This window comes from Vitis riparia, chromosome 14, assembly GCF_004353265.1.
Source record: "Vitis riparia cultivar Riparia Gloire de Montpellier isolate 1030 chromosome 14, EGFV_Vit.rip_1.0, whole genome shotgun sequence".
NCBI classification, from domain to species: domain Eukaryota; kingdom Viridiplantae; phylum Streptophyta; class Magnoliopsida; order Vitales; family Vitaceae; genus Vitis; species Vitis riparia.
Window position 1 is genome coordinate 141,574 of NC_048444.1, and position 16,000 is coordinate 157,573.

Genomic DNA, 16,000 nt, shown 5'->3' on the forward strand with positions numbered 1-16,000 from the left:
ACCTAGATGATAGGTCTTCAACTAGTGCACATTGGTAGCAACCCTATTTCTTGGTCCTCCAAGAAGTAGAAGTTAAACGCCCAATCATTCACTGAAGCTGAATATCGAGTTGTTGTTTTGGTTGTTATTGAAGTCATTTAGATTAAGCATTTTCTCATAAGAGATTAGCATTACCATTCTATCCTCCCCACCTATTTATTGTGATAATGTAGGGGCAACATACCTTTGTGCAAACCTTATTTTTACTTGGAAATGAAACATATTGTCAATAACTTTCACTTAGTTTGGGACAAGGTACAAGTGGGTGAGCTCCATGTATTTGATGTTTGATGTTTCCTTTAATTGGTTGGCTAACACTCTAACTAAGCTTCTCTAGTTGGCTTGGACACAAAATCTTTAGGTTAAGATTGGTGTGCACCCCCTCCTACTATTGTAGGAGGGCATATTGATGCTTTTAATTTTTCTTTTGAATTTTTTATTTTTTGAATATATATATATATAAAGGCAAAAAGTGATGTTTCATAAAGTATTTTTTGAATTTGAAGGTCATAGAACACTCTCATGAACATCCATACAAGCAAACATTCACTAAGATGGAGTCAACAACCTTACCAAGTGTGTCTTCCAATTTCACATGAGATGCCTCATTATACACATGCATTAATGTAAAATGTGTCTAATAGTATGAGTAAAAAACCATCTAGTGCAAAATAACAATACATTACTAATGATCCTACATGTCGCATTAAAACATATGATATGTACAAGTCTACATGGAATGTTTGAAATTGTACATCACTGTCCATATGATCAATTCTATTCTTTTTCTTCTTTTCAAAAAAAAAACAGAGGAGAGGAAAAGAAGAGACTAAGCAAAAAAAGGGTTGTTTGATTAGAAGTTTCATTAGAAACCTAATTTTGGAAATTTAATTATTCGTCCTTTTTAGTCTCATTTTAATAAAAATATATTTATTATTTTCTTGTGAAAATAATCTTTTCTTTTTAAACATATTGTAAATACTTGAAATAATTAAAGACGTTTATATAAAAAATAAGTTACTCTTTAAATAAAAACATACGAGGTGATAAATTCACAAATATAAGAATTATTTCATCAAGTTTAACTAATTACTTAAATTGACAAAGGGACGAAACGACGACGTTGTAGGGAGGAGGCTACGAGGACCAAAAACTTCCACTGTTCCACATCCCTGGCATATAATAAAAATGCGTTTGGTTCCACTCTCCAATCCCAGCCTCTATCAGAGTATCATCTAGATCCAGATTCCTTCTGATCCCTCTTCTTTCGGCTTCAAATCAACTATCTCTTCCTTGAGCTCTTTCTCTTTAACGGTTTTACCCATTAATTGTAGTTTCATAGGCATCCTTGATTCTCTAGCGACGCCATTTTACCTGAGTTCTCTGAAATTTCTAGCTGGGGTTTTGGAGATTTCAGAATCTGTTTGATTTCCAAAGGGTTTATTCTATCTGTAAATTTTGGTGTGCACAGTAGTTTGCATGATCTCAATTCATCTTGGCCGATTGTAATTTTGAATGGGGGGGTTTTCTTCTCCGAATCAGTTCGCATATTCTCATGTCTTTTGATTCATTCCTAATCAAAGTTTAATGTATCATGATGAGGGATCTAGAATTTGGGTTCTCTTCTCTGAATCAGTTTGGGATACAGTTTTCATGTTCTTATATCTCTTGGTTTATTTCAAATCAATGTTTAATGTATTAGGATGAGGTATCTAGAAATTGGGTTCCGAGCATTAGAGTTCCCGAATTTGGATTTTGTTCTCGTGTTTCCAGGCTGAAAGTAAACTATTGGACAACTTTGGAGGTAAAAACAACCTATTTTTATATCATCCTCACATAGCTGGATTAGCTGAAACTTATCTGCTTCTTTATTTGGTTCAAATTATTTTATTGTCCATTGAGTGCTTCTCTTGGGTAGGATTTGGGATATGCATTTTGAAGGTTGTGGAATTTCTAATAAATGCTTATTGTTTTAACAACGGATGTCACGTCTGTTTTCTTAAATGGGAACATCCTGTACTTGTTTGTTGTATCAACATGAAGGTGACACTAGGTTGATGAAAATATCGTTTTTATACTTAGATGTTTTGTCTTGTAGTTGCCATATCTTCAGTTACTCTTTTTGACTGTGGGGTTGTTCAATAATTTAGAAAATGTTCCATTCATTTGTCATGCACTGTGGTGTTCCAAGTTTGATTATTATTTCTGCTGTTGCTAATTGAAATGCCATCACATCATTCATTTGAACGATGCTCATTAATACAATTAATTTAACATAAGAAGAAAATTGGGACTTTTTTAGTAGTAATTATCTATTTATATACAGATGATGGAGATGCTTTGATGTGGGTACTTCTTGACTGTGGTATCACGTTATGCTTATTCTTGATTAATTGTTGGGGAAGTTCTTGTTATGCATTATAGCATCATCCTCTGGGGTAGTATGTGTTGTTTGGGTTTTCTGTCTCCATGTCCCCTTATGCAGTGTAACCAAGTATGACGCATATTATCCAATAATTTTATGATTCTTAGTGGAATGATTTTCCTCCATATTTGTTATATGTTGGCCCAGTGCTAGGTATGTCATTAAATGAATATGTTTTTTACGCTCTAGCTTAGGAAAGGAAGTGTTATAACTTTCCTTTATAACTTTCCTTTACCCCGATTTTGATATTTCTACTGCCATGCATGCCACTTTTGATATTTCTACTTACAGTCCTGGTACAACTTCATCAATTCTTGAATATTTACCCTTTTTTCTGTATTTGCTTAAAACATCTAAAAATGTTAAGATTTTTAAATGGGTTTTTATTTATTATTTTATTATTTTATTTTTTTAATACAATATGCCTTACATCTTATCCAATATGCTTTGCTTTGCCTAAAGGAGTAGAATGTCTTACCTTGGGCTTTTGCATTTGAGAACATTTTGTGCAAGTATTTAATAGTTATTTAGAAGCATGGGGGACCGGGACTTGAAAAAACTACTGCAACACTTTTACTTCGTTACCCTTCAACATTATGTTGATACTTTTGGAAAAATCTTTGAAGTTGGTAGGATATTGCCCGAAAAAAAGGGAGGATGATTCTTGTGCTTTATATAGGACAATATTTTCAATTCTTTCTAAGTCACAAAAAAGAAAGACATAAAGAAACCTTATTTACTTTTTCTTTTTTTTATGGGCAAAAAGAGGACATGTATTAAAGGCACCTTAAAACAGGTGAAACAAGTACACGAAGTATACAAACAAAGCCTAGTAAAGACAAACCCTTTTTTGGCCTTGAATACATCGTGTATACTTTAGGCACGTTTTAGGCGCTTTTAATACAATTGCTTTTACCTATCAAAAGAAAAAAAAAGGCCTAGTAAAGACAAAACGATAAAGAAACCTTCTTCTTACTAGGAACACAACCAATCTACAAAATCTAACATAGAAAGAGTGTGGTCCTCTATATACACCTTAACCCAATTCACAAAAGTATACAAAAAAAACAGATTTAATGGCTTGATCAGATTGCTCCACATCATCGAAAGCCCTTCTGTTCCTTTACAAATCCCAAATATCTAGATTTTCTGTGTTTGAAATACTGTTTATTGTTTTTGCCAAATTGCTATTGGTATATTTCACCAATGCCAACCATACCTAGCACAGATAAATAATTTTGAGGAGTTCTGGTGACTTCTAAATGTCAAGATTAAGTGATTAACATAGTTCCCTCTTTTGCAAAGAAGCCCTTGAACCAGCAAGTTAAAAGCATTGTTAATTGGAGGATTTTAGTACCCATCTTCAGTAAATTTCATGAGATATTGAGTTGTTTGTGTTGTTGTTGCATATGTATGCATCGGGTCACTCCCTCACTGATTTTTGGCTTTCTCAATCTCTTACCCTTCCATATCAGATCTTAGTTCCTACAATCAATGCAATCACAAAGCTGTGCATGAAAAGATTTGAGAGGCTGAAAGTTGTATTATTCATCTAAAATGCAGCTAGCTAGCTTTTCAAATGACCATTGGACTGTAGGGGTAGAGTTTCATTCTGTAACAGCTCATAAACATTCCATGGAACATATTTTGCACAGGAACCAAAGGAGAAGCAACGACTGGTCCACTGATCAGCTGGATGGCAAAATATCCTGAGGAGGAAATACTTAAGTGGTTGGAACTTGAAAACTTTTAGATGGCATTTGTAGACAAGAATCTTGTGTATTGCTTCTTAAAATAGGTCTTATTGTTTTGTTCCGGCAGTTGAATTTAACTGAACAAACTAGCTCTTAGCTTAAGTTAATTATATTTTGTTTTAATATCTTTTCTATGTTCTTAGTTTTCTACTTTTTGCTTCTCATACAAACTACAATGGTTGAAAACCATTATCTTATGTGTATATTTTGCATCTCACTCTAGAATGTTCTCTGATCTGCAGTCAAAATGGTACACAAGCGTCCTTTTGGTGATGAAGAAACCTCCAACGTTGCTTGTAAGCACTCAAGACAACTGGAGCATACTAATCATCTTGTGTCAAGTGCGGGGGTTGTTCCTTGTAACATTGCTCCTCAGAGAACTCAACTTTCAGGTAATAAACATTTTATTTCTGTCATTAATAATGCAAGAGAACTACTTGGCTAAGGCCACAGGTATCTACCATTAATATTATTACTTCTGCCATTTATGTGGAATATGTGCTGCAATTTTGCATCTAATATCTGTGGTCCTATCTATCAGATTCTTGATTCCTTGTAGGAATGTTCCACAGCAATCAATGTTTGTATCCTGACCTGGGAGGGACTCTTTTTTTCTTTTCTTTTCCTCTCTCTCTCTCTCCCTTTTAAATTTTAATTTTTGGTAGTGTTTATGACCTCCTAGTGTGGCTTTTAATTGTATTTATTACTTGAGTGGTCAGAAAATTGCATATATAAACTTATTTCTTGATAATCACACCAGATTGATTATGTAATTTTAGCCATTTAATCAATTTGGATTACTCACCCCATAAATTGTTCTTCTAAGATCTGCTATTTTATGGACCTCAAAGAGAATCATGTAGTACTTTTCAATTGCTATCATGCCATAGCAGTAGTCTGCTGTATAGACATCCTTGTTATAGTGTTATCTGAATTCACAATATTCAATCTTCTATTATTTTTTCTTTAACTAACGTAATTCCATTATGAAGATGGAGAAGGTGAGGACAGTTTTAGTAAGTCTCAAGATGAAGGGAGAAATGCAATTGACTTGGTTACTGATGTCTCAAATGGGCCTGCCAAGGATTTTGAAACCAGTGCCCTTGGCAGCATTTCTGGCTTTTTGTGGCTTAATAGCAGCACTATTGAAGAAGATAAATCAGAGGCAGCATTCCACTTATCTTTTTTCCCAGAATATTTTGAAGCTGACCATGGAGTAAGGGCAGTAATTCAGCATGAGGATATTTTCTCATCCCTTTTGGATCATCCTCCACAGAAACTAGTTTCTATTGGACCAGAACATCAGGCTCTCATTCCAGAATGGGCCCCACAGCTGTTGGAGAACTCTTTAGATTATTCGGACACATCTGGCTTCATGAATGGTGGCAAGGAGGAGGAGCTGATGGGTACTATTATCATTCCAATGCCTGATTGGGAACCACTTGCATACAATTTCTGCAAAGGGGGGGAATTGGAAATGAGTGTAACTGCCTTCACGTGGGTTCTATCAGCTGCACGAGACAACATGTCATGGAAGCAAGGCAGAGACTAAGAGAAAACCTTGGGCAGGATATGTTTGAGAAGTTGGGTTTCTGTGATATGGGAGAAGAGGTAGCAGATAAATGGAGTGAAGACGAAGAGCATGCCTTTGATGAGGTTGTCCTCTCCTATCCTGCATCACTGGATAAGAACTTTTGGGACCATCTTTCAGGAATTTTCCCTTCACGAACAAAGAAGGACCTCGTTAGCTATTACTTTAATGTCTTCATGCTTCGTAAGCGTGCTGAGCAAAACAGGTTTGACCCATTAAACATTGATAGTGATAATGATGAGTGGCAAAGAAGTGAACTTGGAATGGTGGAGGAAGATACGGGCTTCCTGGTGGAATCTCAGATAGATCAAGATACTCTTACTAATTTTCAGGGGGATCATGCAGAAGGTTGCTATGAAGACATTAAAGGATGAGATAGATGCTTATAACAATGATGCTGCGATTCTGTCACGGACATCTAACTGGTGAAAAGGATGAGGGAGATATAAAGGATGTTTCAAAAGCACACATCGGAAATTCCTTTGGTGATCATGATTTTGAGTTTTCCTTCCACTCGGTGACAGTGATGACAACAAACACTTGCATTGTGCAATGATTGATGCATTAGGAAATGGAAGAGAGAGAGAGAGAGAGAGAGAGCCATGTGATTCAAAATTTTGGTTACTTGAATCACCAGGCTAGAGTAATTTGTCTTGTATATATGCTTATGATTGAAGAGAGATTCCAAGAGGGAATCCTGCAAAACTGTGATGGGTGGCTAGGATGTGGTATCAGCCACAAATAATTAGTTTCGTTCTTCTTCCCCAACTCACCCTTGTCATGAAGCAACCATCAGGTCAGGCTGTTAAGAAAGAATATCTTGCAGTGACACAGTATTTAATTTGCCTTGAGGACATTCATTCGTGTATGGTGGAAGCTGGGAAGCATGACCGCACCTCCAAATTGTGTTTAATTTCATTTTGTATACATTTTGATTCCCATTCTTTTTGTTGTACATTTGTTATTAATTTAAACACACACAGGATTCTCTTGCCCTATGCTTGGTTACATTTGCTTTCGCTTTCCTCTCACTGTAATCCTTAATTCTTGTGGGTGAACCAATGGATGATTGTAACTGCTGGAGAATGGAATGTTCTTGATTTAATTTTTTGTTCTTGAAAATAATTAAGAAATGTTTTACTATTTTTAAGAATAGTTTTCAAGAATTATTTTAAAAAACGCTGTGGAATAAGCCTTGTTGGAACACTTTTTCTCTTTTTAACACTTGGTGCTGATCATAAGTCGTAATGGGATGGAGGAATCCACCAGCCCAGAAATTTGAGCATATAAACAACAAAGATGCCAGTGACATGGTGCTTCCATATGCAAAAAACACCAAGGTATGAAAGGTCCCACAAATGACATGAAACATTTCCAATATTTTAGTATCCTCCAAGCATTAATGCAGATGAAGATCACTTTCTTCCTAAAACATTCTCAACACTGCTTTTACAGTTTACTTGGACAAGCACCATTCCAATTTCCTATTGCTGTTAGTGACTTTCTTCACCGTTATCATTTTCCCACTTTTGGCCCCTGCCCTCCTCCCTCCGGCCTCCACACCTATCTTCCCTTTAACCATCCATAATCCAAAGAAAAAAACCAAATAATATGAAATTATCCTCCAATGTCTTTTTTTCAAATAGAAATGATTATTGCTCCTGAAATTTCAGAAAGCTACAATAATATTAGTGTTGTATGGTATTACTCGATGTCCAAATCGTCACTCTTTTCCCCTTTTTGCCTTTCGTACATGCATGCTACCCAAAGCCCATTAGCGTACCAATCAGTGAAGAGAAACGTTTCCATAGGCAAAGGATATTATTAAAAAAATTTAACTAAAATAAAAATTAAAATATGGACGAGGTTCATACCCCGTGATAAGACATTTAACCCTTGTTTGAAAATTGTCTTCAATCTTATTTTTTATTTTTTTTTTATTCCAGGGCAAGTTCTAAGCAACAATTAAAAATATGAAAAATAGAATATTTTATATTTAGATTTTCAAAGAGATTTTTATTTTTGGAAATAATTAACACTTGTTTTCTTTTATTTTCATTATTTTTTTAGAGTATTTAGATATATAGAAAATAAATTAGTAACATTTCAAGTTAATGATTGGGTGCACCTATCTCTTACCTGCTTCCCCACCCTTCCTTCATGCTAATTTTTTTGAGTTAAATATGAATTGAGATAGGATACTTCAGTGACCTTGCTAACAAAACAATGATTTCAGCTAAGAAACCAACAATGAAAACTTTAAATAGGTCCATATAGTCCATTGAATCTTATACTTGGAGGAAAGGTGAAGGTATCCGGAGCCTTCGACAAGTATATCCCTGACTCAGGATTTCTCTCTAAACAGATTTCTACTTTAAAAATGATAATTTCCAAATAAGCTAACCTAATCCTGAGTATTATCTATAATGATCCATGTTGCCAAGCCTTTTAGCATGGTATATTAAAAGGAAAATGATCCCCACAATCCTATAATCATAAAGTCATTAGGGTTTGAGAAGAGAAGATTAGTGAGTAAGCTTCTTCAACCACATACTGACGTTTGACTGAAACCTATAAATCAGGATATCTTAGACATCGACATTTTTTCAAGGCTTTTAGGACGCATTAATAAACCTTTGTTAAATTTCTTTCACATTTTCCTCTTAATAATATGATAAGAATGATTTTTCTGGAACTTTAAGTTTGGACAAATTAATAGAGATGCTTTGGAAATGGGTGATTTTAGATTATAAAAAGAAAGAAACTCTGGAAATTTTTTGTTAGGAGCAAGAAGGAAAAACCCCATTTTTCTTAAACAAATATGAGAAAAAGGTTCGACTACAATGCATTTCTGATTTTGCCTTTTTCCTCCAACTTTTTCATCTAGAATCAAATAAAAAACCATTTATATACAAAAAAAAAATTAAAGTAATCTCTATATTTTCAATTATTATTTAAAATTATATATAAAATATAAACTTCAAATTGATGAATGGTAGTTTTTCATTGATATTTCATTCGTTCATGTACAGAGTATATATAGAAGGTAATCATCATTCTAAGAATGGAAAAGAATGATACAAGAAATGAATGATATAAGGAAAGAACAACTAATATCTTAATATCTCAACATTCTTAATATCTCAAATTTCCTAATATCTAAATATTCCTAATATCTCAACACTCCCCCTCAAATTGGTGCATAGATGTCACACATGCCCAACTTGTCTAAAAATTTTGAGAACACTCGACTTGAGACTACATCTTTGGTGAGGATATCGACCAATTGATCTTCTGATCGAATCTTAGGTAATTCCACAATCTTATCATCCAATTTCTCGTTAATGAAGAATCTATCCACCTTGACATGCTTTGTACGATCATGTTGTACTGGATTATGAGCAATATTACATGCGGCTTTATTGTCACAAAACAATCAGATTGGTTGCTTAGATAAGTAAGCTAAATCCTGTAAGAGGAGTCTTAGCCATAATGTCTCACAAAGTCCTACAGTCATATCCCTAAATTCCGCTTCTGCACTTGAACGAGCGACGACATTCTGCTTCTTACTTTTCCATGTCACAAGATTACCACCTACAAAGGTAAAGTAACCAGATGTAGATCGCCTATCATCCACTGCACCGGCCCAATCAACATCAGTATATACTTCTATACTCTGATGATCAACATTTTTAGTGAACAAAGTTCCCTTCCCAGGAGCATTCTTCAAATACCTCAAAATACGCATGACTACATTTATATGTTACTCTCCAGGATTATGCATGTATTGACTTACTACACTCAATGCATAAGCAAGATCTGGTCTTGTATGAGCTAAGTACATTAATCTCCCCACAAGTCTCTGATATCTTCCCTTATCGGTTGATACTTGATTAGGCTCAACACACAATTTCAGACCTTCTTCTATTGGTGTATCAACAAGTTGACATCCCGACATTCCAGTTTCCTATAAAAGATCTAAGGCATACTTTCTTTGAGACAGAAAAATTCATTCACTTGATCGAGAAACTTCAATCCCAAGAAAGTATTTCAGAGGACTTAGATTTTTCATTTTGAATTCTCTAGATAGATAATTTTGCAGAGTTTTTCTTTCTTCAGGATCATTTCCTATAACTACCATGTCATCCACATATACGATGAGTGTCGTAATCTTACCATGTTGTTTTTTCAGGAACAAAGTGTGATCTAAATTACTTTAACGATAGCCAAAAGCTCTTATTGACTTTGTGAACCTTCCAAACCATGCTCTCGAGGATTGCTTCAACTCATACAATGATTTCTTCAATTTGCACACCTCCTGACATTGCTTTTCTGACACCATGCATCCTGGTGGAAGATCTATATATACTTCTTCAGATAACTCGTCATGCAGAAAGACATTTTTCACATCGAACTATTGTAATGGTCAATCCAGGCTTGCAGCTAAAGATAGTAATACTCAAACTGTGTTGATCTTAGCTATACGTGCAAATGTCTATGTGTAGTCAATTCCATAAGTTTGAGTGTACCCTTTTGCTACCAATCTTGCTTTAAATCGTTCAATACTACCATTTGCCTTGTACTTCACAGTATAGATCTAACGACACCCAACTGACTTCTTTCCTGGTGGACATTCTACGAGTTCCCATGTTTCATTCTTCTGCAATGATTTCATCTCTTCATTCATGGTTGTTTTCCACCTTGGATCAACTAAGGCTTCCTACACACTATTAGGAATAGTTACAGTAGATAATTGATTTACAAATGACTTATTTGATTCAGACAAACGATGATTAGACACATAGTTGTTCATGGGATATTTGACTTTGGTAGACAATTCAGGTTCATATGTGGGTTTAAGAATACCTCTATTATAACGGTGTGGAGTTAAGGATCCTTCCCCAATGATTGGGGTTATGTTACCATTGGCTGTAGAAACAATTTTTTGTGATGAAGGTCTAAGGGGTGAAACCTGTCTAGAATCAAAAGTCATATGATCTGTAGCACTAGAATCAATTATCCATGCACTATTAATAACAGGTGTAGAAGTATTTAAAAACTTACCACCATAACCTATAGCGGCTACCAATGCAGAGGCTTTCTCAGCAACATTAGCCTCTGTTTTTATTTCGGCAACGATTGCAATCGAGGTTTTCTTGGAATCCTTCTTCCGTTGATCACGATTATGATCCCACCAGTCTAGATATCCCATAATTTCAAAGCAACGACTCTTGGTATGACTAGTCTTATTGTAGTGAGTGCATTTGAAGGTTGACTTATCAATATTAGGGTTTGTCTTAGGATGGTTGGTCTTGGATTGATCCTGCCAATTCTGGGTTGATCATTGTCGGACTACCATAACTGAGGTGTCAGGGTTGTCAAATTCTGTTTTCATCCTAGCATGACGCACTGCCTCTTATCGAACCAGTGCATAGCATTATTCCAAATCGAGAAGAGGATCTTTGCGTAGAATTTCTCCTCGAACTTGCTCAAAGTCACCATCCAATCCAACAAGAAAGATGTGCACCCGTTGTCGTTCAATGGATTTCCAGTATGCTACAATGTCCTCAGGGTCTTTCATGACTACCTTATCCCAATGATCCAATTCGCAAAAAATTTCAGTTAACTCTCCATAATATTCAGAAAGAGACCTGCCATTTTGTTTGGCAATGAAGGTTTTTTTATTCAAAGTGAAAACTTGTAATTCATCACTTCCATCATAGAAGGCCTTTGATAATGCACTCCAAATTTCTTGAGCGGTGGGTAAGTGTAAGTAGCGCTTCATAATTTCTAGACTCATAGACATTAACAACCATCTCTTCACCTTTTGATTCTCAGCATACCATTTTTCATATTCATCTTCTGACTCTTTTGGTGGATTTGTGTTACCTCGAATGTAGGAAAGTTTTTCCCGTTCGACAATATGCATCTCCACGAGTTGTGACCAAACGTCATAGTTTGATTTAGTCAAAATAATTCCTGGATAAAAAGTACCTTCAGATTGAAAAACAATAGTATTTTTTTCACTTTTTTTTTTTATATTTTTTTTTTATCGCGAAGGAGGGGCGATGACTGGCCTTACCGAAAAAAATATCTAGGATTCCAGTTCCATGGCTCTAATACCAACTTCAAATTGATGAATGTTAGGTTTTCATTGATTATTTCATTCGTTCATGTATAGAGTATATATAGAGGATAATCACTATGCTAAGAATGGGAAAGAATGATACAAGGAATGAATGATATAAGGAAAGAACAACTAATATCATAATATCTGAACATTCCTATATCTCAATTTTCCTAATATCTAAACATTGCTAATATCTCAACATATAACAACCCTCGAAAAAATTCTTCAAAGATAAATTTCTATTAAATTTTTTGTTAAATATGTTTTTTAAATCAATAATTAGGTTTTATTTGGAGGTTGTTCTTGCAAATAGTTTTATAACTCAAAAAATATTTATGAAATTTTTTATAAAACAAGTTGAGAATTTGTTTTAAAATTGAATTATTCTTTTAGAATAAATTTGAGATGATTTTATTATTATTATTATTATTTTAAGTTTTCTTATTAACAATTAAAAATATCAAAAATACTTTGAAAATTTTTGTATTATATATATAAAAACACATTTTCGTTACCTTCGCTAATAAATAGAGAAAACTCTCTCTCATATTTGAGTTATCAAATAAAATTTTATTCCTCAAAATAACTGAATTTATCAAATAAAATTTTATATTATTTTTAAGAATGTTCCAAAACCTTTATTTCTAATAATTTTTTAAGCATATCTTATTTCTTTTTTTCTTTTCCTTCCATCCTTCCATTTTTAATAATAATTTCCAAAGGGGTAGCCGCCCGTCGTTGACACATCTCAAAGTGTTGAAACGGAAAAAGAGAAGTGGTGAGATTTATAGATAGGCGTGGGAATTAAGAAAGCAATAATGGTAGATGTGAATGGGACTTCTTGCAAGTGGAAAGGCAAAAAGGGGGATGCCAAGTTAAAATGATTTGGTAGTTGGTAATGGGAATGGGAATGGGAATGGTAATGGCAATGGTAACTAATTATTACTTTGTTATACCATTTTAAAAAAAAAAATTTTTAAAAAGCAAAATTAAAATATCCCTGGAGGCCACATATGACAGTAAGCGATGGTAAGTGTTCTACTAAATTAGCATTTCAATTGAACCCATACAAACAAGAAAAGGTCCTTTTCTTTTTTGCCTCCTCTTTGATTTGAGTATCAGGAGACCATAAAAAAGGTTCGATCACATTGGCTTGTAACCCAATGAAATTGGTATCATATCAAAATTTAAAATCATAAACAAATAAAATTCTCGTGAAGATTACAAAATAATGAAATAACAAATAGATTATTAGAGATAGGTGATTATAATTACCATTTTTTTTTCTTTTTGTTTTCTGAGAAAATGAAGGGGACATAAAAATAATAAATAAATAAAGTCAATGTGAGCGAGTGGGTGAGTGGATACGGGGGAGCGAGTGGGGGTTGGGGAGAATTCTGAATTTATGTGGCTTGCATATCCTTGCTTCCATGCAAGGATTTCTACTTCCAAATGAGGCATCAACCCAGAAGGGATTCTAGAGAGACGGAGGCCTTCTCTCTCTTCTTTATATTTGGGTTTGTGCCTATTTGTTGATAATACTGGCATTAGACTCGTCTATGAACCTATCCCTTGAGTTGGATATTGGCTTCCTCATTTCAACTATCCAAGACTGAGAGGAGAGATACCACTTTGAGCAGGGTTTTTTTGGGTGTCAGATCATGTTTTTGGTGGTGAAAGCAGTGAATCCTGAGATGTGTTCTTGTTTTTTTGGGTTGATAAAGCAACAACAATCATGATCTGGATTCTAAACCGTCCTGTTCCTGATCTGGAACTCTCTTAGATTCCCCTCTTTCTCTGACATTCTTGTTGTTTTCCTTGGAAAGTGATGGAAAATTCACCATACTGTGAAATGTTTTGAGCGTTCTTTTATTTTCTTTTTCAATTTTTTTTTTGTCCGGATTTGATGGAAAACAATCAAGAACAGAAGCACGAGTGCAAGGTCTGCAAGAAGAGGTTCTTCAGTGGAAGATCCTTGGGAGGTCATATGAGGTGCCATATGGCGATGAATCCAGCTCCGAGGGATGAGAATCCCATTGAAAGCGACATAGGTTTTGAAGATGGTGGTGATGGTGATGGCGGTGGTCAAACTGGTTATGGCCTAAGAGAAAACCCCAAGAAGTCATGGAGGCTTTCAGGATCAAACCAGACTGCTCCAAAGCAAGAAGAAGAACAAGAACGAGAGCAATACCATATCTGTAAAGTATGTGGCAAAGGGTTTAACTCATCCAGAGCTCTCTTTGGTCACATGAGGCATCACTCTAGGCAAGAAAATCTCTGCAGAGAATGTGGAAAAGGGTTTAGTTCATTGAGAGCTTTGTCCGGTCATATGAGATGCCATTCTGAAAGATTTCGGGCAGTCGATGAATCGAGGACTAGTTGCCAATCCCAAGATGAGACTTCCTGCCCCACCAGGAGGAAGCGATCCCAGAGGTACAAGATGACTTCAAATCCTTCTTTCTCCAATTTCAATGATTCTTCATCTGTCACTCTGAGTGAGCCAGAACTAGAAGAAGGGGCTTTGTGTTTGATGTTGCTGTCTAGGGCTGTGAGGAGTTGGGAAGAGTTTTATTCTGTTTCTGAGTCTTCTGATAACAATTCTGTGATTGCTGAAGCTAAATCCTCTCATCAAAATACGCCAATTATAAAGGATGAGGGTGAAAATTTTGTTTCTGATGGCCGTGAGACCTCAAAGATGTTGAAAGAAAAAGAGAAGATGTTAGAGTCTTGTGTTCTGGAATCTGGGAATGTTTTGTTTGAGAAGAAAACAACTGAAACTGGCAGTTCTGATTCAGGGTTTGTAAGTCACCATGAAACGAGGGTTGAATTGGAAGTTTGTGCTGATGATGGCTTAAAGAAGAAATTGGATGTTGAATCCCAATATGAGTTGTGTGATAGTGAGATTGAGAAGAAATTTCATAGTGAAATCAAAATCAAGACCACCGATGTGGAATTAGGTAATATTGATCTGCTGACAATTGGGTTGCAGGAGGCTAATTCAGAATATGTGAAGCATAATTCAAGCAAGAGAGCCAAGTGTGAGCCTTCTGAACCTGATTTGGAAGGAAATTTCTGCAATAAAAGGAGCCCCGCTGCTCAAAATAAAAGAATTTACAAGTGTAGCATCTGCAGCAAGATTTTCCAGTCCCATCGGGTGCTTGGAGGCCACAGGATGAGGTGCCTTGCATCAAAAAGCAAGAGCTGTGGAAAAAGCATCCAGACTAATAAGATTCTCCCTGATGGCAAAGCTAATTCCAAACTTGAAAAGCGTGAATACAATGAGAATTCAATTGGGCAGGAGGCAGCTAGAGTGAGTGGGATGAACTGTGAGTTAAAGAGAAGTAAGGATTATGAGTGTGAGATCTGCTTCAAGGTTTTTGCATCTGGACAAGCTTTGGGTGGTCACAAGAGGGCACATTATGCTGGGAGCTCTGAAACCGGAGAGGAAGGGACCACACTTGTACAGCAAGAGCATTCTGATGTTTCTGACATTTTTGATCTTAATCTCCCCATTGCTCCTGAAGAAGGGGGGGCCAATGAGCATGTTGGGTTCAAGCCATGGTGCTTTAGAGGAGGCCATCATGAGCATGAGTCACTGGTGGGTGTAATCTCTAACTGAGAAAAATTGATCCAAATCCATGATCTCAGGTGAAGTTTCAGGATTGTAAAGACAATTTGGTGGATTTTATTACAGGTTCTATGGAATAACCCATCTAGAGATAAAGCTTCCCTTTGCTGGTTATAGCTTTTAGGTTGCAGTTGTACTCAACTCACTGCATTTACTTGTCTTTTGATCCTGCAAAAATCTCAAATTTGAGACTTTGAAACTATAATTGAGATTTTTTTTTTTTTTTTTTTTGGTCTTCTTTGTTGATTAATATGAGCAGAGGAGCCATAATCTCTTTGTTGATTTTTGACTGAATTCCCAGCTTTGGTTTTTCCATCCTTCCATCCTTCCATTCTAAAACTCAATAAGTAGACTAGAATATACTGTTATCAAAAAGGGGCTTGTGTTCCTCTAATTGAATTTCCCAAATGTTGAGAAATGTGTGGGAGTAATT

General features: G+C 35.4%; 1 protein-coding gene and 1 pseudogene across 1 annotated transcript; both read left to right on the forward strand.

Annotated features, from left to right (window-relative positions):
* The first annotated feature begins 1,221 nt into the window (after positions 1 to 1,221).
* LOC117930810 lies at positions 1,222 to 6,914 on the forward strand (annotated as a pseudogene).
* A 6,489-nt stretch (positions 6,915 to 13,403) lies between these two features.
* Positions 13,404 to 15,849, forward strand: LOC117930003 (zinc finger protein 91-like). The gene has a single exon (XM_034850453.1). The coding sequence runs from the start codon at positions 13,846 to 13,848 to the stop codon at positions 15,556 to 15,558; it is 1,713 nt and encodes a 570-aa protein (XP_034706344.1). The 5' UTR covers positions 13,404 to 13,845; the 3' UTR covers positions 15,559 to 15,849.
* The last annotated feature ends 151 nt before the right edge of the window (positions 15,850 to 16,000 follow it).